Raw genomic sequence first — 27304 nt, 5'->3', positions numbered from 1 at the left:
CCTGGGCTGCTAATGCAGCCTGACAACGTGCCGCGGGTTAGACTCCAGATCCCAACGACCTTTACACCGTGTCACTCTGGTATTATTGGAAAGCCCAGGATGTCACACAATCCCTCCCTGGATGTGGACGAACAAAAGACATGGTGGTTGATTTCAGGAGAGCCAGAATGTGCCGTCACACAGCACTGACCATCAGTGGCGCCCCTGGTGAAAGGGTTAATATCATCATGTTCCTGGAGGTTCATCTGGCAGACAACCTGACCTCCACCAACAACACCACGACCATCATTAACAAGGTCCAGCAGAGACTACACCCCCTCCTGAGGCTCAAAAGGGCACTGAGTCCATCCTTCACTTCCTGGTGAAGACAGCTGGGAGAATCATTGGTGCCTCTGTTCCCTCCTAGTTGGAGCTCTACACAGAGTGATGTGCCCAAAGAGCCACCAGCATCGTACGGGATCACACCTCTCATAGCCTTGGTAGTCGGTACCCAGGCTTTTACGGCGAAGAAGTAGAAGTATACACACAAGTATACACAACTAAAATGAGCGAAGTGAAGCCCAACACACACCGGGTGCGCAGCGACGCGGCAACGCCTGGAAAATAGAACAGTGGCGTATCGGAGCGTCAGGCAAGGCGTGAACGCGCGTCGGATGCCGTCGGTGTGGGATAGGTTCATTGAAAATAACGGAGGCGGCTGTTTTGACGCGCTGCGTTCGCAGCGCCCCGGTGGGGCTTGAACCGGTCCGAGACAGATAATAGGCTATGTCATCATGTCACGTATGTGTATAAGTTTACTGTTCATTCAAATAATTTGTTACGACTCATGCAGGAGAGGGACTGTCGACTACTATTAACAACTGTTATTAACAGCAAAGCAAGAAACTGCTCATTTTACTTTGATTGAGGCCAGATCAACTTAAGTCATATCATAACTAGTAAGATCTGGCCCAGAATAAGCTATATTATTTCAACTGGTGAAGACCTCTTGGAAATGACAATGATCATCCCCATATAGGCTGCGATCTGGCCTAGTCCTGAACGTCACCAGAGTCACCGGAGGACGTCATCATAACGACATCATGACGTCATTTGGCTTGCTGGGCGGGCATGACGTCTCTTTGCTGCACCTGGCAGTTATGACGCGGGTCATTCTTGTTAAAGGTTTACACCATTATGTATATGTGCTGTGCTTTTTAGATGCATTGAATCACACTAGTCGTAGAGGACCAGACCTGAACTGTACTTTTGCGCATTTGTTTCCGTCTCCAGTGTCTCTCTATGCCAGACAGAATCCTTTGATACACTCAGTAAGTCTGGTACTTCTATTACTGGTATTGGGTCAGACGTGTGATATATTTAGGTCATGTCATGCACCAGAGTGTGGAAAGCAGACGGATCCATTTGTGGCATTGTGCTACTTTATGCCAAGGAACAAACACGTATGCTGCGTTCACACGGGCAGATACAAAGATACAGTCTACCCTACCATAAACCATTCACTTTCAATCACAGCCAGTGACGTGAAGCTACAAAGCAAATCTGACATTTGTAGCACAAAGCTACAAATAAGTTGAACTGGCTTCAACTTCAGATACAAAGCAGCACATTTTTTATCAGTCAGCTAATGTGCCTAGTCGGTCAGTTGCGAGGACTCCTACTGTATGTATCTCGACTTGTTTGTCTCTCTTCTCTGTCCTCAATTTCCTGTCTCTACTACACGCTCCTATGTGACTAAAGCAATAAAATGCCAAAATAAATAAAAAATAAGAACGCAGTAATGCAGCCTCAAATTTATAAATAGAACAAAGAAAGCTGAACACCAATTCTCAGATCTCTGCACTGGCTTCCAGCAAGTAGAATTTACGTTAAAATGTTGCTGATCCATCTATAAATCACTCAATGGTTGGGTTGAAATACCCATAAACACTTAAACCCTTATACTTGATTGACCGGGGTCCCCCAGGGCTCTATATTAGCCTCGGGAACCTTTTTTGCACAGACATAAACAGTAGACTAAAATATATATATTTGAAAACCTTTGAGCTGAGAAATAGGCAATGCAGTAAAATAAACATACTTCGGTACTGCCTCTGCCTCAAAGTGCTCGAGTGCAGACACAAGTCATTGTTGTTTTATGCCCGAGGGGATAGTACACTGTGATGATGACCGGCGAGCTATTTTGGACAGACTCAATTTAATCTGCTAATGTGTCTGGAATCTACTGGAGTTCTCTCATCAGCCACCTGAAAACAACTTCAAGTTCATCCTCTGCACATCAGTCTTTGGCTCCCTCTCACACTTTATCCGCATCTTCCTTCATATTCATCATTAATCTAAGCAACAGCAGCTGCAGCCAAAGCCCAGAGGTGTGTGTGTGTGTGTGTGTGTGTGTGTTAGCCCCTTCTATAAACAGCTTTTGTCCCCACAGGTTTCAATATTTGCCATTGACAATGAATGTGGAATTCAGGTCAAATGTCCGCTAAATCTTGTCCCCACACGTCTCAATATTTGCCATCAAAACAAAACATTAAACGCCATTGACATTGCAGGGAAAATGTCATATAGCAAATCAGCTAACCAATCACAGGCAACAGGCATTCCGATTGGCCAGTATGAGATGATGCATGATGATTTATGATAAGAGCTGATAATTCCGCTAAATATGTTGTAAATTAAACATCAAAACATTAAGATTGAAGAGAAAACTTGCGTCATATGTCATTGTAAACGAGCAAATCGGCTAACCAATCACGTTGGTGGGAGCGCTTGACCAATAAGGGACCACCTTAGTTACCTTATGTAGCAATGTCAAATGTCCGCAAACATAAATTGATGTACGATGACTCGATGACTCATTTCACAAGGGTGTGATTTTTGGTCAAAGACACTGACATCTAACCCTGGATAACATACATGGAGAAGACTGGATCATCACCTAGATCTGCATATATGGTTCCGGCCAGCAACTGTACATCTGACTTCAAACCCTTATATCTCCATATATGGAGCTGACCTGTTCTGACATTCCATATGTTGATCTCTCTCCTTCCTGTTCTGACATGATCTGACCTCATCAAACCCTGTACACTCAAGACACGCTCCATATATGGCTAGTACAGAATTCAATCCATATGTTGATCTGACCCCGCATGCCAAAGCACCAGCGCTTGAATGACTCAAGAGGGGACCGGGTGGGAGCCATTGGTGAATAATGGTTACCAGAAAAAAAAGAAAAAAAAAATCACACCCGTGTGAACCGAGTGGTGCAACTCCCCTCTCTCTCTCTCTCTCTCTCTCTCATTAGCAGGCAACAGTGCAGCACTGTCTCTCTCTCTCTCTGTTTCTGGCAAACAGCGCCCCTACTGGTACTCAAACTGGTGCTCATTAACCAACACATAGGTGAACATCACGGACATTGCTGTTCCTTGGCTCAAAAAGACTCACCCCGTGTCAACAGGTTTCTCCAAGACAATGTCGGGAGCAGATGTATGCCTCAGCACCGGCCTGGTTAACCTAATTGGCTGAGGGGAGCTTGGCCTGGAGCCTGGAAAGGACAGGAGGAAGAAATAGATAGATGAGGTAGTGGAGGGGAGGGGAAGAGTGCCAGAGAAAAGAAAGATGAGCAGCATAGAAACAGGATTAGGAAAACAGTCATCCAATCAAATGTCACAATGTCTCCACCTACAGGAGATATGAGGGATATTCGAGTCAAAGTCATGGGGTTCATATTCTTACTTGCTGACTGAACTCTGTCCCAATCAAGAGGGTCTGTGTAGCTTATAGACACAAACCGTCTCCTCACATCCTCCTGATCCCTCTGTTCAGACATGCATTGAAAAAGGAAAAGAAGAAAAAAAAAACACAGAGCTTCATCATTAGGGCAGCGGCACAGCAGCTGCAGTTTGTCTCCTGGTGTGGAGCCAGACCAAAGCTGTCATAGAATGAACAACAAACTGAGCAACTCTGGACCTGCCGTGACCAGAGCAGTGGCCCTTAACATACAGCTGCGGCCCACCCCTTTATACCTGCATCTCCTCCATACGCAGCAGCATGCTCTCCAGCGTGGGGCCTTGAAGCCCACACCGGGCAGAGCCCTCCAACCGCCTGTCCTTGTCGACCGACCACGCTGCGCGTGCAGCATCATCCAACAGGTCTTCCAGAAGAGCCTCGCTCAACTGCTCTGCACTCTCTGCCGCCTGTGTACACAGGCGGACGGGCCGCACGCACAGGCCGCGCACACACACACACACACACACACACACACACACAGACACACACACACACACACACACACACACACACACACAATGAAGAAAGAATATAAAAATAATAAATATACAGTCTCAATATGTGTTGTGCACACATTTATAACTCCAGTACCAGTGAGCGGAAATGAAAACAGTGTTACTCACCATCTCAGCAGTCTGCTCAGACAGTCTGTGCCGTAGCGATGGTACATTCCCAATTCTGGACTCTCCAACCTGCTGAAGTACAGAAAGACAAGCAGTTTCAAGTTCATTAGCCCTTCACTAAGTCCCTCCCCAACCCATCCTTGTCCAATAGTCACATTAGCAGCGAAGAAAGCTTGACCTGCATAGCAACCGTTGCTAAACTATTTGGATTGGCATTGGACAATCGATTTTTTAAGGGTGGGATTTAGTGAAGGGCTAATTCCATCCCTCCTAGTGCCGCTCCCTGCTGAACATGTGCCCTGACCAACCTGTAGGAGTGGCTAGCAAAGAACACAAACGCCTACCAGCTTAACAGCCAAATATGTTCAATGGATCGCCCAGCCAAGCCAGAGCGAGCCACTGTGGTGAAAGAAACTGTGGCACAAATCTGAGGGTAAATACCTGTCCTACGGCATTTTCAATAATTAGATGTATTGATTTTATTTATTTATATTAAATAAGACGAAGAAAAAGCTATGGGGCTGTAGGTGATGGGCAGGAAAACACCTGGTGCATGACAGTGATGCAGAGCTAGTCTATCCACCTGTGCTTGATCCAGCAGGGGCTGAATTCTCTCTCTGGCCTTCTGCTCAGCTCTCTCAGCCCACTGAGTTGGTGAACCCACTTCAAACCTGTAACACAGATATGAGAAACAACATGCAGACGTTCAGGATTTATGACGGATGATCTGGTCAAATTATAATAAAATCACACCCGTGTGACACACACCCGTAGTTTGAGATGTCACATGCCACTTAAAAGATCTATCTTATTACCACTATTTTGGAGCACATTGCCCAAACTGTAAAAGCACTTTTGGTACCAAAAGGTAATCTCAAATGTAAAGAATATTTAAACAGTCTGTAACAAGCTAAATACCAGCAAGTTTTAAACTTTGTCGTAATGTTGTGAACTTGCTTGTTGTGGTGGTGATTCAACTTATTTTATCACTCTGTGGTGTTTGAAAATTACCTCCCCTGCTGTTGTTAACGACAGTCACGTGACGACCATTATATAAGGGAGGTTATCATATACTGATTACTATCACCCGATGAAGGCTGTTCACGGCCGATACGTTGTGTCCTGATTGGTCTTTTAACACAATAAACACTGTTGGAGCAAAGACTGTGTATCTACCTTTTGTCCAGCACCAGCAAAGAACTGGATGTGCGCAAGTCACCTGCTTTTTAAACTAGGGTCCCTGACTCCCTGGAACAACATATTTTCAGATGGGGGTCGGCAGCCTATTACATATATTTTTTGGGGTCCTTGACATAAAATATTGACAACCACTGATATAGAAAGGGTCATGATTTAGAGGACAGCTTTAAAATTTCGACGTCAGGCCTAAATGGGTTAAGAACTACAAACTGGCGTTACTTATACTTGTCAAATGGGTCAGGCTGGAAAATGGAGGGGTTAACCCAAAATCTTGCCTGCCACGTCACTGTGCCCGACATGTGATCAAAAGATGGATCCGTCCGGTTTTTCATATTCCAGATACTAGCTGGCTTTGACAGAGACCTGTGGTCCCGATGAACACATTTTTCTAGTTTAAATTTGTGTACTAATACTTTTTGCCAAGATCATGAACTTATAGAGGCTGTTTAATTTAAATATATACTGTATAATGTACTTAAAATAATGATTATTATATTAATACTATATTGTACCAATTCCATATTGGGTAAAATATTGACTACCTTAATCTCCGAATGCGTTCGGCCTCTTCTTCACTCAGCTGGTTGAGCTCTCTCAGTCGCTGTAAGGTCATCTTTTCCAGCCAGGCTTGCCTGCACAGTGCCATTAATCACCGCACAACACAGAGGGGGCATGCTAATTAGTTGAGCACTTCACATAAATAACAATTAGTTGTGCACTTCACATGTGACTCCTCATCAACTCTCAAAAGCAGGCAAGCAGGTCACTGATTAATAACGTTGCATGGTTGTGGTAGTAAAGATTTAATTAAACAGAGAAATTCATGGAGCATTCAATCAACAGGGTCTTTGTGTGAAGGCCTAGCATTGATCACAAAGAATAATGAAGAATGTCCCAAAAGTGGCAGAGACTTACATTTAATTAATTGGAAAGAAGAATTAATTGAAAAAAAGAGACCATTGCCTGTAGCTCTCTGCAAGTGCACGTTAGTGTTTCAAATGAACAAGTGGACTTATTAATATTCCTCTTGCCAGCATGCTGCCGAAGGCAAATCCATTTATTAGCCCATGCCAATATAGAGCCTATACAGTACATGCAAAGGCACCCAGAAAACACTTTAAGTAAAATTTCTCATTTTGAGTAATTTCTTTTGTGGTTAAATCATCTTGTGGAGTATAAGTGGGCCCAACCTTAAAGCTTCATTCTGGACTTGTTTCTTCTTGTCCGAGCTCAAGCCGTGCTCTGTCCCGAACCCTGTGGTCACCTTCAGCTGTGCAGAGCTTGTCGAGGGCTTGTGGAAAAGACACCGAGGCTCTGGTCTGCTCCTTTGAGGGGATCTGAAGAAAATCATCACAAAGAATAGAGAATGAGACACACTTACAATACAGACACATGCTGGGAAAACTGAGAGAAGAGAAGAGAAGAGAAGAGAAGAGAAGAGAAGAGAAGAGAAGAGAAGAGAAGAGAAGAGAAGAGAAGAGAAGAGAAGAGAAGAGAAGAGAAGATAGAAAGTAAACAAGAGTATGATTATTTGGTTTCGGCTCCTCGACATTGTAGCAACAGGACAAATTAAAAAGGAACAGCAATAAAATATTTTAAAGTAAAATAAAATGATAAAATCATAGCACATTGTGATGTTGCCTTTGTTAGGTGATGTGTGCATCGGTTCTACTCTGTGCATACATTTACGTGTATGCATGTATACAGTATATACAGTCAGGCAGAAACCAGCTAACTCCAAAATGTTAATTTTACAGGAAATGAAAAAAACGAAATATATTTTTTTCAAGAAATGAAGAAAACCATATATTTTTTTAAAACAATGCAATAATATCTAAGTTGGTATTGTGACTTTATTATATGTCAGATATGTGTCATTAATTATATTATCACCATTTTACCAAAATCCAACTCAAGTGGAGTTAGGAGGTTTTGTTCATCACTGATAAGAACAGCTGACAATGGATCTCCAAGCTCACAATTCATCACTCACAAATGCATGAATTAATTTTCTCACTAAATAAAGGCATAAAGGCAACAGAACACCAACCATTTAAACATGGTACCTTTTCTTGGCACCAAAACAATTAATCCAAAATCCAAATCCATTTTTGTGCTCGTAAACTTCAGAAACATCATCAGTATGAGACTTTTTCAGCCACTTTTTTCAGAATGTCTTTGGCACCAACCAGTGACAATGACAATTAAGTTTTAATATTTGTTTTAGGCAAGAATGTTGTTTAACTTCAAATCTGTGGTTCAGCGGGAGACAAAGAATGACTAGAAGATAGAGATCACTCACCGTTGAGGGCGAGGAGGAGAATGAGGAGATGTAGGAATCCACGGCACAGAACAGTCTTTTTGAGGGAGCTGGTTCACTCTGAGTCGGGAGGAGACTGTCGGCTGTTGGAAACCTGCATCTTGCATCTGGTTGCAATGTGTGTACAATAAAATGTATTAATAAAATAAACGTCACAATTCACAATTAAACGATATTAAACTCACTTTGCCACTCGATCTGTCACTCGATTTAGTGCACTTTATGCAATACCCCATATCTTGGTACTATTGCATGACACTCTTACATCCAAGTAGGGCATTCATTTCTGCCTGGACCTGCCAGCATGCTCTTTTTTCTTTTTTTTTTAAATCTACACCATCTCTATCGGCTATTTTTGATGAACAATGCCCCCAGAATAGGGCATAGCAGTGCCATTTTGTGGTACCACAGATAGAAAACCCATTCATTTTGGCGGCAGTGGTTCAGGAGGTAAAGCGACCCTAACTGCTCCTGATGAGCAGGTTGGTGCCTTGCATGGTTTCCTCCGTCATCGGTGTGTGAATGTGAAGTACAATTTGTAATGTAAAGTGCTTTGCTGAAAAATGCTATATAAATGCAGTCCATTCACCATTTTGTCCTATAGAGATTTCCGAAAACATTTATATTGATGAATCATGACCATAAAACATTTGATTTTGTGTTTAATATGTATTTGTTTGGTTATGTATGGGTGTCTGAGGCCCCCTTGTGGTTGAGATGAAGTCTCGCACTTTATTGTAAATAAATGTTACGATCTTATCTCAGGGTTAAGATGATAGGATCATTTATGTAAATATGTTTATAAGTAATTGTTTACACTAAGAACATGTCGGCTGTAGTTCTTAAAAAATGTTTATGATTAGGAATAGGAAGGGTCAATTTTGAGACGTCGATTTGGGAATAACTGTACAGTGTACACAGTATAGTTAGAGCGTGTGTGAGTGTGTTTTGTAAATAAATGGCAAAAAGACAATTTGTAAACTTTGTAAACTCCCCCATGCGGAGGTCTTTATTTAGTTAAGCATAGGGTACTATTACTAATCAAATATGTTATAGTCACCAGGAGCCTGGATGGTTTGGTTCTAAGCTTAAAATAATATTAATCTTTTTGGAAATATATATGGGAAAAAAACGAATGGCTTTTCCATCTACAAAATGGCCACCACTGCTGCGGCCATTTAAAGATAAATGGTTAAAGATAACACCAACCGGGTTCCTTTCGGGGTTTAAAGGCCTTCCTTTTGGCTCAGCCTCTTCTCTCAGCTCCCGCTGCTGGACTAGGCACTGAAGCGCAGCCCTCAGCACCTGGCCACGACCAGGGTTCTGGGAGGCCATTCTCCTACCGGCTGACAAAACGTTAAGTGGTTTAGTTGGGTAGTCACTGTCAGCCGATTTAACATAGTCAAAACAGCCATTATTGAATAGCTGCGGCAGTAGGTTGGTCAAGATCATTAACATTTTGACTTAATTGTCAAACAATGTTCTGCTTGCCGTTTTAAATAAAACTTTCACAGGGCAATATGACAAAACATCTACCCTTCAAATTATTTTAAAATAGCGGAAATAGCCAACGCACGTCTGATTCCTGCTACACAATATTTCTGGAAAATGTTTATAAAAATGTATGAAAAAGACTATGAAAAATAATTGCAATTATCTCAAATAATTGTGATTAGGCAATTGTGTAATAATTGTGACAGGCCTAGTTACAAAGAATTATTTGTCAAAGGCCATCACTGAATGCAAGCAGAATATTGGGGAAATTGTTCTAACTAGCCCATTTAGACCTGAGGACGCATCTGTGTCGCCTTAGCTTTTAACCACTATTAAACATCATGAAAATGTGGCGCAAATCTTTGAGTACAGTATATATTATTATTTGTTTTAATATAATTTTATCCCACGATTTTGTAACACATTATTTACACCCAGTGTCAATTATCTAATATAATCCTGGGTGCTACACTTCCACTGCCAACCTGGGGGGGCAGCGGACTGACCTGATCTTCTTTTCACCTGGGGAGTTTCCCTGGCTGGACGTAGCATGTTGAAGGAACATGTTATTCCAACCAGTTCCTTTCGCCTTCATCAGGCGCCCCCAGCTGGCCAGGGGGAGGTAGTTTAGAGATCAGGATTACTGCATGTTTTTGTGAGGGTACCTACCCTAGGGGACACGGGGAGAACATGCAAACTCCACACAGAAAGGCCCTTTCGCCAACCCCGCCTCGGGTATGGGCCCTGATGATGCGGGGGAGAGAACATGCCCACAGCGGGAATCGAACCCAGGACGTTCTAGCGGTGAGGCGACAGCACTACCGACTGTGCCACCGTGCCCCTGAATATATATTCTTTCACAGAAAACGTTTTTATTTTCTTCTGGGTGGTCCCTGGAACAACATATTTTCAAATGGGGGTCGGCAGCCAATTACATATAATTTTGGGTCTCCTTGACATACTGTAGTTTGAGAACCTCTGATATAGTGTTTCAGAAAACTGTCATGATTTTAGAAGATATTTGTAGAATCAGCCTCAGGTCTTAATGGACTCTCTAGACAAATGGACTGGAAAACAATTCCAACATGCTCAGCTGGACCCATGCTGGCTCTTCTTAGATACGCTGTATGAGGGGCATTAGTTGTCTGGGTGACATAGATTGTTGAGACAACTCATGGCGTGTTGTGCTTACCGTCTCCTTCCAAAGGCTGTCTCTCTACCCAGGAGAGGCCAGCGGGAGGCAGACACTGATCAATTCACCTGCTGGGGGCAGGGGCATTCAAAGCCTCTCACTGTGACAAGGCAGTCACAGTCACTACCTTATCATTTTTTTAGCAAGATGAGCAATTTAGGTGCAGTAGGACGGTGGTCCATTTGGTTTCATTTTACACTCTCAAGAGTTAAATTATTGTTAAACATCTGCATCACTTAATGTTGTGGAAGTCTCCACAACAGGGTTCCCACACATTTTTACGAACACAGCAAGCCGCCTTTGTTTTAAATGGTCGGCAGACTCTGAAAAAACGGTTTCAGTTGCGCGTCCCCGTCCCCCCGCGCTTACAATGCTAATTTGCCCAGTCAACATTTTAATCCACGCTACGCGCCTGGATTCAACAATAATATATTAAGAGGCTAGACACGTTTCTAGACACGATCCTAAATGCCTTGTCCTCCACACAGAGAAGGACAAGCAGCAGTCACTCTGAAGAATGATATTGTCAGTTGCCTTAGTAACAAGAAGTGCACTGCTATTAACAGGACATATTCCTGCAAAGCGTTATGTTGATTGAGACATGTGTCATGAGGTGTGAAATTGAATTAAGTACATGGAAATATATAAACGTTATTAATTGCAGAAAAACAGGGCACAGCTCCTTATTCAGTAATGAGATGTTTTTAACCATGCTGACTATTAATTAAGCCAAATTAATCACTCACTGCTCTTTTTGAGGCCTGCAGGTTTACGGGGTCTTCCAAAACACCGGGTAGTGAGGCCGTGGCCCTTGGGTGCATGCGGAGCATGTGAAACACAACGGTGGGGAGACTTCCTGAATGCAGGGGAGGTGCTGCGTTCTCGGGGTTGTTTCAGCTGAGGTCGCTCCTTCTTACGGAGGGCAGAATCTAGAGTCTTAAAGAAGAAAAAGACAAAAAAGAAGATGAAGACGACGAAGAAGAGCAGAGAATGAAATACCTGGCCTAATTACTATATAGAACTAATAATCCTTAAGCTGAATGATTCATTATCATTTGCATATTTCTACTCAGTTCAATATATTAGATAATAAACACAGTCTTAATATAGACTTAGGGCCATTTGCACCAAGAAAGATTAAGCCTTAATCTGGTTTAAATCAAGGTTTATCTATTAATCCAGTTGCACCAAACTTTAAACCTAGTTTTCACTAATCCGGTTTAGTTTTAAACCATCCTTTTAATCTTGGTTTTGTTTTTTTAATCTTGGTTTTAATTTTCACAGTAAACCTGGATTAATGTCAATCCTGTTGCACCACTACTTTAAACTTTGATTTAAGTATCAATAAGGGATTAATTCTAAACCAGCAGGAGAGGAGGTTTAATTGAAAACAACATGGCAGCATATATACCTCTACATGTTTGTTGTTGTTTGGGAAACTATCGGAGGAAGTGGTGGTGTGTGTGATCGACGGAACAGATCTATAAACCTACCACGCACCACGGAGTGACCATACGTCTGTTGTTTTTTTTAGCGAGCGAGACGACTTTTATTATTATATATATTTTTGCTGCAGGCACTATAATTTAAACATTCTCAAATATGAATGAAATAGTAATGCTAATGATGCTCACGACTGCTGCTGTTTATTTACAGCGCAAAACCAAGATGGCGGACACACAACAAAGTTTAATCCATGAATTAATCACAGTTTAAAGTTTTAATCACAGTTTAATGGATTTTAATCACAGGTTAAGGATTTAATCACAGATCTGTTGAGCAATGCTTAAAATTAAGTGGTGCAACACAACTCGAATTAAAATTAATCCTTGATCAACAAATCCCTGATTAACACTAAACTAAACTTTATTTAATCTTTCTTGGTGCAAACGGCCCTTAGTAAAAGTTATGTTGTGAACTAGAGGTTGAAGCTCCTGACCTCCAGCTTCTGCAGAATGTCGAGGGCACTCTCAGGAACAGCTGAACCCTGGTCCATCTCCACCTTAGCCGAGCACAGACACAGCTGGCGAATCAACTGGCCCAGGTCTTTGTAATGAGCAGGCACTTTGCCATCAGATGATTCTGGGAACTGATTGACGAAGACCTGTATTGCCCTCACTGCTCCTCTGTGAGCAGCTGCAAGTCTGTCCATTGCCCTGGACTGTTCAGAAGGGCAGACAATAATTGTTATAATTATATAATTTTTGAGGGGCACTATCTTATGTCCAGCTTTGAGGCTTTGTGTAAACACAAACATTGAATGCCATTGACAATGAATGGCCAGTTTTTAGCGTTTGTCTTAACACAAACATTGAATGCCTTTGACAATGAATGGCCAGTTTTGAACACAAACATTGAAGACGAAGGTAAATTGTGATTGATGATAAGAGCGCACCTCACTTCACACTGGTAGCCCCTCCTATGTCCAACTTTTAGTGTGTGTAAACATATATAAAAATTGCACCCGTGTGAAGTGAGTTTGTGTTTAAGCAAGCACTTTTGGTGGCAATAACATCAGACCACATACCTTTTTGGTGTCTCCTATTTTTTGTGAGCGTAATTTCTCTACATCTTCTTGGATTTCTTTTACCTAGACAACAACAGTAGTTCAATATACTAGTTGAATTATAGTGAAACATAAAATGGTAGTGATTTGAGACTAGATTCTTCTATCACATTTAAAACAACGGCACAGATTGTACGATACCTGCTGCTGGAGAACATAGAGAATGCGAGCCGAGCGGGCTGCCTGTTCCTGTTGACGGATCTTCTTCCTTTGTAGCTCATCAGGTTCCAAAGCCTCCTCCATTATCAACCCTGTCATTCAAATCATGTGCTTCATTATTATGCTATAAGAAACTATAGATTACCATAAAAAAGTGTGACATGAAATGTATACATTCTTTATTGATAGGTGCATCAGTGCTCCTCTGATAAATGTCTATGGTTTGCACTTACAAATACTCATCTAATAAAACATTTGCAGTATGACCATGACCAGCATACTAGATAATTGTTGAGAGGCTACTTGTCCAATAGAAATATAATGCAAAATGTTGTCTTCAATGGTAGTTTGTATTAGGATGAGCTTAGGTCCATTGAGGTTTTCAATATTTACTAATAATTTGAGAGCCACCGTGTAGCAGCCGGGTAGAGCATACTCCTTTCATGTGGGAAGGTCGTGGTTACGAAGCCTGCCTGGGAGTCTCCAGACGTGGAGAATAAACAGACTAAATCACCCCATTAAGACCTGAGACCAGATTCTACAATTATGTCTGAAAAACCTGTTTCTATGTCAAACTATTTCATGTCAAGGACCCCCAAAATTATATGTAATTGGCCGCCAAACCCCATCTGAAAATATGTTCTTCCAGGGATCCCCCAGAAGCAAAAAGATGAGTTAAAAATGTTTGCTGTGAAAGAATATATACCGGTATTCAAAGATTTGCGCCGATTTTTCACAAATTATTCAATAGCTAAAGTATAAAATAATAATATTAGTAAAACGCAGTAAGTTCATGTTTAAAGATTATGTATATTTGACAATGTGTATAGCTTCAGATAGCATGTACAGTATAAGCTAAATAATATCCTTGAAAGTGAACAGAACTATGTGATTGGGTAACTAAGAACAAGTTAGTACAAAATGTGTCAAAGAGTATTATTTCTGTTTCAATCATGCCTTTTAATTAAGAAAAACATTGCCTGTTACTTTTAATAATAGACATTGCTACGGATTAGGAAAGTCACGTACTGTACTGCCAAAATGGCAAGTTCAATTAACCCATTTTGGACTGAGGCTGATTCTAAAAACGCCTTCTAAATCCTGACCTAAGTTTTCTGATAAACTTCAAATATTTAGGCCCAGGCGGTGGCGTAACCGTCTGGGCACCCGACTGGTAATCCAGTCGCAGTGTGCCGCGGGTTCGACTCCCGAACCCGACACGGCCTTTACTGCATGTCATCCCCCCATCTCTCTCTCGTTTCCTGTCAGCCTACTGGCGAAAGAGAGACTGGTTTGCAGCCTTTTGTTTCAAGTACATAGGTACAGAAACACAAATGTACATTTGTATCCCCTTTTTCATGCTTTTCCCTATTTATCTCAGTCTGCATACATATATACATGAGAAAGAAGGAAAAAAAACAGGAAGAAAAAACGGATGACAACAAATTAAGCAAAGAGTGTGTTTTTTTGGCGTTTTAGACATTGTAAATTAGTTATTGCGTTGTATAAGGATTTAAATAGCAAAACAGAACAAAACTGAATGGGGATAACTAAGGTTTAATTTTAAAAGAAAAAAGAAAGAGAAGGACAAAGAAAATACATAATAAAGAAGACAGGGTAAGGGATGGGGAGGGGAAGGATGGAATGGGAGGGGTGGGGGATTCGGTAGGGGACTGAGTTTGTAAGGAACTGAAATAATTCCATATATGGAGGGCTGCCATTAACAGAAAATCTAATCTTTACTAATTGAAGAAAGGACATGACGTCCCTTAGCCACATAGAAATGGATTGAGCCTTGGAAGATTTCCATAACAGTAAAATAAAGCGTCTTGCCAGGAGAGATGTAAAGGCTAATATGTCTAATTGTGTAGAATTGGCCAGGAAGGCAGCACTTGAGATCCCAGAGATAGCTTAGCTGTATTTCAAATCCTAGAACTTTTGACAGGATGGCAAAATAATCACTCCAGAGTCCAGAATGTATTAACTGTTAGGGACAAAGACTGGTGTCCAGTCAGAAATAAAGTGTATTCTTGAATAGCCAACATTTATCTTTTCATGGTTAACTTATGTTATATTAGCACTACCATGAAACCACTTGTACGTGTTGTGACCACAGGGTTGTTTACTAGGGTCCCCCCCCCTCTCTCATTAGCAGGCAACAGTGCAGCACTCTCTCTCTGTTTCTGGCACAACAGCGCCCCTACTGGTACTAATAGTCATACTCGTGCTCACAGTCACATAGGTGGGTGGGTTAATGTCACATAGTTAGGCGGACACGGACATTGCTGTTCCTTGGAGTGGTTGCACCACTCAAAAAGAGCACTTCACTTGTTCAGCCTTATCCTCCTATATTATATCCTATAATTGGTCCTTTAATGGTAAGATGGCACAATTGTGTACTTCCTCGCTCTGTGTCTCAGTTCAGAAACCTGCCTTACATCCTCAATGGGGTTTGCAAGCTAATATAACCTACAGCTGTCTCTTCCTGAAAATGTAGAAGGCTGAAATAAAAGCCAATGTTTTTACATAAAATCAAATCAAATACAATTTTGAGATTTTGTTTGACATTGCCAAACACTGACAGGCAGTTTTCTGAACTGTCCACTGCCCTCCTCTGAGGCCCCTTTTCCACCGGTTGATTCCCAATGGGAACCGGTTCAGTTCTTTTTGGTTCTTAGTCCATGAGCCAGAGCTCCAAAATTGGAACGTTAATTATGAATTGAGTAGGCAAAACCATACCTATATTAGATTGTTATCACCATGACACTTCCCCAATTGATTACTTACACGAAGACAATGATTTATTGTATTACAAATTTTACATTTTAAAATATGCAAATGAGACATTATGAAGGAAAATATGCAAAATAATAGAGAATATGAAAAAGTTACTACTGTGGAAGGGTTATCATGTATTAATTTACTTGTATTGATCCTATAAACAATTTAATTTAGGTCTGGCTCATGGACTAAGAACCTAAAAGAACTGAACCCAGTTCCCATTGGGAACCAACTGGTGGAAAGGGGGTCTGAGAGCCAAATTATAATGAGCATCAGTGAGAACCAATTATATGAAGAGATAGGTTGAAAATGGATGAAGTGGTCCTTTAACCCTAACAGCTCCCCTTTGAGCTTTAATCACGACGCTAAGCAACTAAACTTGAATTTTCGTAGAATAAAGGTCAACCTTAATGCACAAAATACATACAAAAATTAATACGTTTATAGTAATACTAAATCATGAGATAATCAAGAACAGTTGTTTTCATAGATCTTGTATAATGAAGGATGATTGATGTTTGTTTTTTTTTATGTTGTGCTGTCACAATTATTACATAATCGTCTAATCGCAATTATTTGAGCTAATCATTATATTTGGTCATAATTGCCATAATCGTTTCCATGTTGACAAATGTTCATACAAGCTGAAATAGCAGATCTACAAGCTTACAACACGTCACTTTGTGAAGCATTGTGTCATGCTACAGCTAATAGGGATCCGAATAAGCTAAAAGAAAGTGTATTACCTGTGTTAGTCAGTTGCTCTACTTTTTGGATGTAGACTCCCAGTTGATTCTGAAGTTTACGGATGTCCTTGCTGAGTTGAGGTTCCTGACATTTGGCCAATGCCCCCGGACCAGGGTCTTGGGCTGAGGGCGTCTGGGTGTTCACTAACGATCTGTTGGCTCCACTTCGGCTCCCCTTCGCTTTTGAGCTGTGGGCCTTGGACTTCACAATGATAGGTGGTGCTGCCTTCTGCTTTAGAAAAAATCACACACGTGTGAACTGAGTGGTGCAATTCCCTCTCTCTCTCTCTCATTAGAGACACAGCACTACCCCTCTCTCTGTTTCTGGCGCCCCCTACTGGTATAAATAAGTCACATACTCGTGCTCATCCAGGTACACACACGGACATTGCTGGTTGTAGGAGTGGTTGCACCACTCAAAAAGACAAAGTGGTTACAGTCAAAGCTAAATGAGGATAGATTTGTGTTGTATACCTTTCAAATGAAGTGAGAAGAAAAATGTACTAATAATTTAAATAGGCTTAGCCCAGTTACCTGCTGAGGGTCCACATCACTCGTATTATGGAGCGAATCCTCTTGATGAGATTTTACTTGGTAGTTGTTGTGAAGCTCTTCACGGTGTCTTCGCCTCAGATCTCGCTTGGCTAGCCTAACTGCAGCCAGAAGACGCTCCTCTGAAAGAGCAGAAAAACTGATGGAGCTCCTGGTGCTGTCGTCCACGTTCTCTTGATTCTCTGACCGTGGTAAGAGTTTCTCAATCACAATGGGAGCTGGTGGGCCAACATAGGTGGCTCGACTGTAGGCACTAGCGGGCATGGTTTCATTAAACAACAACTGTGGATTGAGAGAGTATGAGAGGTCATTGAGATCAGTCTTGATTTTGTTCTTTCAACGCCCCCCTAAAGAACATACCGGTATTCTGAATTGCTGTCACCCACGTCACATGATAGCAACCAAAATAAAATGATGTATCTGCAAAACAATTGCAATTAATATTCCTTTTACCTTGGTTTGCCAGAATCCAGTCTCTTGCTCTCCTAAATCCCTTGTGTGTTCCCTCTTCGGGAATTGTGTCGTTTTCATGGCAAAGACAAACAAATAACTGTTTGAAATAACTTATTGATCAGTTAATTATTTTTACGCGATTATTTGTTTGAGGTCATCTCAAACAAATGCCACCTGTACTAACACCAGCTTTAGACTACTTAACGTTAAGTTAGCATTAGCTGAGACAGTAGCACTGCCAGCAGCACACTTGACACTGTCCACTTCACCTTAGGCCACATTATGTATTACATTTTACATTTCAGATGCGTATACCTTATTACAAGTGTAATCTAAAATAACTGACTTTGTCGCCAAGCTAAAGCAAGTAGCCTACTGTATCAACACTGTTTAAAATACCGCCATGACAACAAACAGAGAGAGCACCGCCCCCAAGACAGTAACAGGAAGTAGACGTAGTTATGTTAAAACTACGGGTCGTCAAAGAAGTCAAAGTCAAACCACTAATCCGATCATTAACCATATAAAAATATACAAAAAATAACAGCAATGCATAGTAAAAATTGAACTAACCATATTTGAGTAAATTAGTTAATTATTTAGAAAGTGGGCGCGGCTGCTTCATATAATTATTAAAATGACATTGTATGTACTATGTATACGGTCTCTTTAAGAACATTTTGCACAGGCAGGAAGTGTACTGTCTGTCAACTTCACGTGAGGGCTTTCCATTTATTTTTTTATCACAGGAGTAACAGTGCTCCCTCAGACCAGTGTGTTGTTCTAATCTTAATGGTTTGGTTCATTCATTGCACAGTTTAATTTGTCATCAAAGGTACATCTTCAAATCGATCTAGATAATAATGGCCCATTACGAAGAAGTAAAAGTTCGCGGCTATGATGACTTTTGCCAAGCAGTGTCTGATAGGAAAGGAAAGGATATTTTTGCATATTTCTCTGGTGATAAAGACGCACAGGGGGTGAGCTGGTGTCCAGACTGTGTTAAAGGTAAGATTATTGAATAACTACCAACAGCAGGCCAACTCATTTAGGGGTCTCAAAAGGACCACAATGGAAATAATAAATGTGTTTTATGCCTTTCAAATATACAAATACACTATGTTAATGTTAGACCTGGAATGCCTGATCATTTCATTTTACAGTATACATACATACTGTATGAAACAACAAGAGCCGTTCTAGGGCTATGTTAATGTATGCATTTTACCTGTAAAATATAAATCAAAATCAACCAATCGTAACCAACGTGTAACGTTACGTTTTACGTGCATTATAAATCAGTTGTTGTCTAACTACGTCCTCTATCCCAGCCGAGCCAATTGTAAGAGGGGAGCTGTCTCACCTTCCTGAAGAATCTGTATTCATCTACTGTCAAGTTGGAGAGAGAGCCTTGTAAGTCTGATGATACTTCGTCTTGGCTCATATTTCATAGCAAAACCTTTTCCTTGACCGTCTTTTTTGCACGTTTGCACCTACATTTCAGGTTTAGCTGACTGACATGAGTATCAGTAAATTCCTAGATTTTATATATGCAACACCAATGCATGAGTAAAGCATGTCTAATCCATGTGATCAATGATAATAAGATCATTGACTGAAGAGTGACTTGACTGTCTGCTGTAATTATTGCCTTCTTGTACCATCTAACTTTAACTCCCTAGCCCTGCTTTAGTATTTATATCTACAGTACCACATTTTGTATTTCACTTGAATGAAAATGCTAATGTAGTATGTGTAGTCCTTGTGTAGTATACACAGTGTATTTATGAATGTATTTATTTATTGTTTTATTTCAGTTGGAAAGATCAAAATAATCCTTTCAAGAAGACATTGAAGCTTAGTGGAGTTCCTACTCTGCTGCGATATGGCACAGTAAGACAAGCCTCACACTTCTTTACTACATATTCTAATTTATCTGACTTTTATACTGTATTTTAAAATGTAAATTATATGCATCAGAAATATGGAATACAAGGACACTCGCCTCAAAACACACTTGTTCAAATCCAGTGACCTTGGAACAGTCACCACCAGGTAGGCTAAATTCCATTTGGATTCCACAGAAGCCAGCAATGTTAAACTCACCAACATTGCAGCTGTAGGGCAAGATTGAATTTTCCTCTTTCAATCTGCAAAGCATTTGTTTCTTAAAAATCCACTGTAGACATGTTATGTTATTAAATCACCTGTTCTGCAACACGGACTCCTTTTTTTACAGAATAGAAAGAAAGCATAAGGATTATTCCGGAGAGGAGAGACACTGTGGTTATAGCACTGGCGCTTTGCCATGGGCGGTCAGATCAACATGTGGAATGAGTTCTGTAGTCTGTACTGGCCATATTTGGAGCGTGTCTTAAGTGTACAGGGTTTGATGAGGTCAGATCAACATAACGGAATGTCAGAACAGGTCAGCTCCATATATGGAGCTAATATCTAAGGGTTGCAGCGGGGGCAGTGTCTTGAGTGTACAGGGTTTGATGAGGGCCCAGGTAGTGCTGGGCCTTAATTTTCGGGCACAGTTGCATTAATAACTTTGGGGCAGGCCCGTCTAGAGTTTAAATGTACAGGTATCAGTCAAAAAGGAGACATTGAAGAGGAAGGATGGATGGGGAAAGGATTAGCCGCAATTTGCAACTCTAGATTTTTTTACAATGGGTTGATTCATTCAACCCATTGTAAAAAAATCTAGAGTTGCAAATTGCGGCTAGGGAAAGGATCAACATATCGAATGTCAGAACCGGTTCTGACATATATCCATATATGGAGATCTAAGGGTTTGAGGTTTGAGGTCAGATGTAGAGTTGCTGGCCAATATTAATGACATCAGGGATCTCCATATATGAGCTTAATTGCGACAGGAGGTCGCATTTACTATGACATCAGAGATCGCCATCCCTGATGATGTCACGAGACCTGGGCTTTCCCATGTATGGGGATTTTGAGTGATTGACTGACTGACTGACCTGTGGTCGCAAAAATGTAACCTCAGTAAAACTATGCCTAACCTAAACCTAAACACGTAAAGAATAATTGCTGCTACATGTTGTTACAAGCATTAGAGTCAAAATAATAATAATGATGGCTCTATAAGTCCATGAATCTCTTTGTTTCAGCCTCAGAAGTTGGTGGAAGAGGAATGCTTCAAAGCCGACCTGGTGAGGATGATGTTCACCGAGGACTAGGGAATCTTCATCTTATGCTATGCCAGTTGTCATACTGTACTCTAAATTGATTCACAGTTGTCTTATTACATTATACCCAACATGGGAACCCATCTGCAAAAAACAAAACAAAAGAACATGTCCTTTGAATTCTGAATCTGTCTTGAGAGATTACAGTATATCTGATACATATAGCACTGCTCTATTATTGACTATTACTCATCTTATACCATTCTGTCACTTCTAATGATATTTGATGTCAACCAACAAATATTTGACGGTTATTTAAAGACATCAGTACTGTTTACTATTATCAGATCATTTAATCCAACAGGACTGTACATAAAGTATATTAGGCCATACAACTTTTGCTTCCTACTAGGCTACATCAATTTATAAGTTCATGCAATGTAAGACTAATTAACTAGATGGGGGGGGGTTCAATAAAAGAGCTTTGCACCGTTTCCCAATGTTTTGTGAAGATTGTTGTTATGCAGCACAACACAAATAAAATCTTGAAGCAGATGTCGATTACCGGTAACCTTTTCTTCTCGTGGCACGTATTTCTGTGCAGTCAACACTAGGTGGCATCATAACCACGACGGAAACATTTGTTGTGTGTAGAGTTACTAGAGTAGACGCTAGACAGCACACTTACGTATTTATTTTTCTCACTAAGGAATGAATGGAAAACATGTATCAGCAAATGTATTCATAAAGTAGTTTATTTGAATATTATAAGTAAGTTCTAGTAAGTTTCAGGTGTGTGATTAGAAAACGTCTTATTTGCTAGCAAAGAGCATAGCAAACAATAGCATTCAACAATGTTTGGCATGCATTTGCTAGTGCAGACTACCCAGACAGACTGCATCAAAATGTCACTATGCAATATCTCAATTTTATAAAATAGGTGTCGTGTCATGAAATGTGTGCTTTGGGTCGGGAGAAGAGCGCAACCACTGTTGTGTAGTTCGTGCAATATAACTGGAGCGCATTCCAACACATCTCTCACTTGAGGGGTTGATCATCGGTGAAATATTAGGAACCAGTCGTGCACAGCGTCTGAACGCACCGTCGCGGATTTGGAGCTTTCCCAACGCTTGAATTGGAGGAAGGAGTGTAGTTGCATCTTAGCTTATTGATTTCGTTTACATAAGTCTACTCTTGGCAGACTTGGCTGAAGAAAAGATTGTCAAGAAGGACTCGAGGCGCGATGTCGGAGTTTCTAGTGAATCTACTCGGGGAGCGGCTCGTCAACAGCGAGAAAGCCGAGGTAGATGTGCAGGCGCTGGGCGCCAAGCTGTCCTTGGTCGGGCTCTACTTCGGATGTAGTCAGAATGCTCCGTGTAAGCAATTCAACGCCAGCCTGTGTGAGTTTTACAGCAAGTTCAAAAAATCATCTGAACACAAAGACAAATTGGAAATCGTCTTCATCTCATCTGACCAGGACCAGAAACATTGGCAAGACTTTTTACAGGAGATGCAGTGGCCAGCGTTACCTTTCAAAGACAGACACAAAAAGGTAAGTTTAGTTATAATGACAGTGATAAACAGGTGGATGTTTGTTTTCTTGTCTAGAAGGCTATAAACCTCGAAGGATAGCCTACAGCCAGGCTACTGCGTCAGTGCACAGGTGTACATTGTCTGTTATGTGATAATTTGGGCCATGGAGCATCAAAGTGATGAACCTCTTTCAATTCTTCACTCACGCCTGGTTTTCATCAGTTACTTATAAAACAATTATTTAAATGTATTTATTGTTGAATGAATAGTGCCTCCTCACCTTATGTATCAGAACTTAGGCTGTTTACAATGCTGTACACACTGTGTGTGTGTGTGTGTGTGTGTGTGTGTGTGTGTGTGGTAATACAGATAATCTGATATTTTCTTTATCTGGAGTCGATAACCTTGAAAAATATAGGGCTTATAATGAAATTGTAACTATACATATTTAAATGGCCATAATGCGTGTTCACTGTTCAGTATGTTTAGTAGGCCTATTTAGTTAAATTACTGATATTGCCCACATCATGTTTGCAACGTTGCATCTCCTAAGGAGCTCTTATAATGATTTTTAATTTAGTATAGTTTTTTATTTTAAATATAAGCTTTCATTGTATCTTAAAATGTGAACATAATTGTCTCCCTGAAATATTGCATCATGTTGTTTATCTTGCTGCATAGCCTCAAAGGCCTATTTCTATTCTATTTTGTTCAATTACAAGATTTCCATTACACAATAGGTTTTGATTTTTACATTATTTGTGTGTGTGTGTGTGTGTGTGTGTGTGTGTGTGTGTGTGTGTGTGTGTGTGTGGGAGGGGGGGGGGCAGTTTACATATGTAATTGACACATTTCATAAATTAGTTTGATTTTTGTGGTGAAACGTATGAACATATTTAAATATTTGCCTCCATTTTCTTTTTGGATTTTTTTAGCTACCAACTATAAACAATTCAAAAGAAAAGAAGATGGCCTTTAGTAAAGGCAGCTTCTGTGTTTATTTAAATTAAAGAAAAAATGATAAGGATAGTTATTGTGTTAAATTGTATGTAATATAACATCTATTTACTATTTTACTGGGAATAATATTGCTCCACCAAATACTAACCATTTCTGCTGGATAATATGTGATATCTTATATAAAGCATCACGTGCTGCAATTGTGTTCATGGATGAGAGGAGATGTACTGTAGGCAACTGCAGATGAGTAGGCCTACAGTGTTTTTACTGAGCGGGATCATGTGTGTGCGGCTGCCATGCCAACCTCCAATTCACAATATCTTGGTGTGGCTAATGTCATCAATACTCACAGCTGTAGTTGCATAGGATGAAAAAGATAATTCAGGAATGGTGTTTAAATGATTGTAATGAAAGCTGGATTCCGTTGATCCTTTCCTTTTGAATTTCAAATGTGATTCGAGGTTAAATATATAATATTCAATTCTGCATTTTCCCTTTTATTGTATATATCAACATTATTGTATATTTCATTATATCTTCCCATGAGTCATTATATTTTACAGCACCCACCTTGCCTAAATGGAACCCCTAGCAAACCCTTTATACCCCTAGCAAACCCCTTTGTAATGTGTTTCAGATTGACCAAATGATAGTTAATGCTGCACTTCATTATGTAGTCATTATGAAGTCCAGACATGAGTTGTTGGTGATGGTGACAGAGGGAAAGGGGGCTGTCTTGGTCCAGAAAAGGGTGGAGCATAACCACATCGCCACTTTATTGTGTTCCAAACGCTTGTGAAACAAATCATCAATCATAGCCATTGTTCTTATCCTGATTCTAAGGGTTGGCTGTCTTAAGCATATAAAGAGAAATGGAGGGATGCAGTTCTGTTACTAATTTATTTGTACAGAATAGGTTCCCAGATTGCTTTTACAGAGGTCTACAGTTCTCCTGTTGTTTATATGTTTCCGGAGAGATTAGATTATATTTACCATTGACCATAGAAGGATTCATGTAGTCTAATCCCTCATATATTACTTTCTTGACATGGTTTGTTTATCTTCTGTGTTCTATTACACGGCTTTGTTTATCATGCACATTGTGCACATGGTCAGGTCACCAGTCAGGGGCCTTTATGCTCCAGGTTTTAGGGGGGAAAAAAATCGATTGACAATTCGCAATTAAGGTATTTGATATCTTTATTCTGTTGTAGTAGTGTAGAGATAGTGTAGGGCTGCCATCTGGAAACAAACATACCGGTATTCTTGCTAGCCTAGCATTGATTCCTGCTCTAGCCCTCTTCCCTGTATGGTTCCACAGTGCAACCCTGCTTTTCTACTGTCTCTATAAAGAAGGACCAGATATGGAGACTACACTCTCTCTTGTCAAATCTATCATTGCTATCTGTAACTATTGTTGTTTGACTCACAAAAATCAGACCCGTCTGAACTGAGTGGTGCTGTACTGTACAAGCCCTCCTCCCTTGCGTGTGTGTGTGGGAGGGGGGCTGCACAACAGTGACACTTGGTGGTCAACAAACGTTATCCGTGCTCGGACGGACGGACAGACAGGGACACAAATAGCTGTCTATATGAGTGGTTAGCACCACTCAAAAATGGATGACAAAAATCTAGCTCTGCTGTGGGTGTGATGTTTGCAGTGATTGTAGAGCATCTTTGTGTGCCCTGGAGAGATTAATTGGTGAGTTATTTGACCTATGGAGGGCTGTGTTGATGTTGTGGGTCTGCGGCGGGTAAGTGGTCAACACACCCCGCCCCCCGGCGGCCTGGCTAGCTTCTTTTGAGCTTTTAGCAAGCAAGAGTTAATCTCCTTAAAGATGCTATGTTTCCTCAATGGCCTCTTTCATGACCTACCTAGAGTCCTTCCTTCTACCCTCTCCTACAGTGGCTGGTATTTTGCCCCCCCCCTCCCCCGGTCAGCCCTGTAATGCACGCCTAAATACACAGAATAATCACACTTTATCGTATGACTGTTACTTGCCAAAAAGTATTGATACTGATAAACTGAAAAATGTGATCTTCATTTGAAAAGTGACAGGGTCGTCTGCTGCAGCATAAATCAGGCTTCAGAGTTTTCCTTTTTTTGTCATTGTGGGGAATTTCAACTGATCATTTGTCCTGTTAACTGTAGACATTACTGATCTCCATTTGATCTGAGGGTAATTGTCATTCATATATAACAGATATGTAGTATGGATATATCTTTATTGATCCTGTGGGTGCGGAGTAAATTCAAGATCTTACCCCCCATGCCAAAGCACCAGCAGTCTGCTGTCACACAGGCGGATGCGTGCACGCGACCTCGGTCGCTTCTCGCCCTCAGGCATCTCACTGGTATTATTTACTGTTAATGAATGCTATTTCATGATAGAATTAATACATTTAACTGTCTCATATGCACACCTGAATATGAAAAGAAGTGGATAGTTATTTTGTCTTACATACAAGTTAACTGTTTGTCTGCTCTGTGGGTTGACTGGCTTCCTTTTGAATATAATGCATGAAGTCTAGTCTACGGACATTGTCCGTCGTTGAGTATTGCTTTATTATTATTTCATGTGTCTCTGTTATTGCCTTTCTTTGTGTTGTGTGTTGTGTTGCCTTGCCTTGCCTTGCATTGTGTCTGAAGGCACTCTGTGCCAGTGGGCTTTTAGTGGGTGGACATCTGCCCATTGTTAAGGGAGGCATGGCTGTGTGTGAGAGTAGTCTCTTGGCTTGCTGGCGCTGCCTTACATGGAGTTGCACAGGCAAGAGTGGGAGAGTTTCACGTAAATCAATTAAAGCCCTGGCCAAGTCTGTGTGAAACCAGCGTCTGCCAATTGTGGAGAGTCAACTCTGACGCTGCCAGTGCTGTCCCTGCAGGACATGGAGGGGGCGGATCACAACCCAGTGAGAGAAAGGCCTCTTGTTCAGTCCCCCCTCTCCACAGTCCTGTGCTTTTGCTTGCCCCCTGAGACAGGGCTCCTGTTCACTGGGCTCAGAGCCACAGCTGCTAGGGGTTTCAGAGAGGGGCTAAGGGTGCCTGTCATCAGGGTGTCACCGATCTGATGAAAACCACACCACACCCTGCTCATCGTGCATCGCGGCTCCACGCCTGTTGTGTGCCTTTCATTTCAGTACAAGTGGCGAGGATAAATCCTGGAATAGTGTATCTCTATGGGTGATAATGCCTGGTTTTTATTTTCAAGTGCTGCATTTAGTTTGGGTTAACCTGTGCATATGGATTCCCTTGATACCCTTAAGTTTTGACAAATGATGTTCAGGGAATGTGTCTGCAGGTAGTGTGCAACTAAGATACTATAATTTAACCAGGCCATAGTCAGTTAACGGAATATTTTTTTTTGTGTTATGCAATGTGATCATACTGAAAGTGAACTTATTTCTTATAATATCTGGACATGGAAGGTCTTAACACCTATGTCCACATACTTTGTTTTCTTCCCCCAAAATCTTCTAATCTTTTTTACATCTGGTCAAGGCCATGGGTACTTACTTATTATATACTTAAACCAAAATATCACCTGGCTTTTTTTCCCCTCAAATATTTGACATGATTTATTTTTGAGGGGCTATCCCCTCCTATGCCAAGCTTTGTGTGTACCCCATAGCCACGATTTGATTGGCTGAGCATTGAGCAATGTACGTATTGAGGATAAAACGTGAGGACAGAAAAGTTTGGACGCCAATTGTGATTGGCCGGAATGAGATGATGTATGATCAGATGTATGCTGATATACACATTTCTGTGTTAAAGGGACAC

At 41.0% G+C, this 27304-nt stretch overlaps 3 protein-coding genes across 7 annotated transcripts in view; 2 read left to right on the top strand and 1 right to left on the bottom strand.

Annotated features, from left to right (window-relative positions):
- Positions 1-18280, bottom strand: part of kiaa0753 (KIAA0753 ortholog) — a 32416-nt gene extending 14136 nt beyond the window's left edge. Inside the window, exons 1-16 of one of the 5 annotated variants that reach the window (XM_080771888.1) lie at positions 17879-18280; positions 17408-17707; positions 16874-17105; positions 13329-13438; positions 13149-13211; positions 12561-12782; positions 11368-11557; positions 9145-9281; positions 7918-8042; positions 6806-6952; positions 6158-6247; positions 4999-5086; positions 4416-4487; positions 4029-4199; positions 3739-3820; positions 3448-3547 (exon numbers count right to left, since the gene is read on the bottom strand). In XM_080771888.1, the coding sequence (XP_080628014.1) occupies positions 3448-3547; positions 3739-3820; positions 4029-4199; positions 4416-4487; positions 4999-5086; positions 6158-6247; positions 6806-6952; positions 7918-8042; positions 9145-9281; positions 11368-11557; positions 12561-12782; positions 13149-13211; positions 13329-13438; positions 16874-17105; positions 17408-17707; positions 17879-17956 (2207 nt within the window). In that variant the 5' untranslated portion in view covers positions 17957-18280. The remainder of the gene's footprint in view (positions 1-3447; positions 3548-3738; positions 3821-4028; positions 4200-4415; positions 4488-4998; positions 5087-6157; positions 6248-6805; positions 6953-7917; positions 8043-9144; positions 9282-11367; positions 11558-12560; positions 12783-13148; positions 13212-13328; positions 13439-16873; positions 17106-17407; positions 17708-17878) is intronic. The other 4 variants (XM_080771891.1, XM_080771890.1, XM_080771889.1 and 1 more) reach the window with 4 other exon arrangements.
- A 338-nt stretch (positions 18281-18618) lies between these two features.
- On the top strand, positions 18619-21585 carry txndc17 (thioredoxin domain containing 17). The gene is made up of 4 exons (XM_080771471.1): positions 18619-18886; positions 19210-19291; positions 19696-19771; positions 21013-21585. Exons 1-4 carry the CDS (start codon positions 18742-18744, stop codon positions 21079-21081), a joined length of 372 nt encoding a protein of 123 aa, XP_080627597.1. The 5' UTR covers positions 18619-18741; the 3' UTR covers positions 21082-21585.
- A 408-nt stretch (positions 21586-21993) lies between these two features.
- The window catches only part of nxn (nucleoredoxin), a 59682-nt gene continuing 54371 nt past the window's right edge, over positions 21994-27304 (top strand). Inside the window, exon 1 of the mRNA XM_080772533.1 lies at positions 21994-22582. Coding sequence (XP_080628659.1) covers positions 22274-22582 — 309 coding nt within the window. The 5' untranslated portion in view covers positions 21994-22273. The remainder of the gene's footprint in view (positions 22583-27304) is intronic.

This window comes from Protomyctophum bolini (genome assembly GCF_963924005.1).
Source record: "Protomyctophum bolini genome assembly, chromosome: 9".
NCBI classification, from domain to species: domain Eukaryota; kingdom Metazoa; phylum Chordata; class Actinopteri; order Myctophiformes; family Myctophidae; genus Protomyctophum; species Protomyctophum bolini.
The sequence above is the reverse complement of the archived record's forward strand: the minus strand, read 5'-3'. Positions and strand labels throughout refer to the sequence as shown.

What these genes read in the sequence shown, in the direction of transcription:
- txndc17 (XM_080771471.1), top strand. Translation starts at nt 18,742, where the DNA reads ATGGCCCATTACGAAGAAGTAAAAGTTCGCGGCTATGATGACTTTTGC. An exon ending in CAAGTTGGAGAGAGAGCCTT is followed by an intron (nt 19,292 to 19,695) that starts GTAAGTCTGATG and finishes GTTTTATTTCAG; the next exon opens with TTGGAAAGATCAAAATAATC. An exon ending in CTCTGCTGCGATATGGCACA is followed by an intron (nt 19,772 to 21,012) that starts GTAAGACAAGCC and finishes TCTTTGTTTCAG; the next exon opens with CCTCAGAAGTTGGTGGAAGA.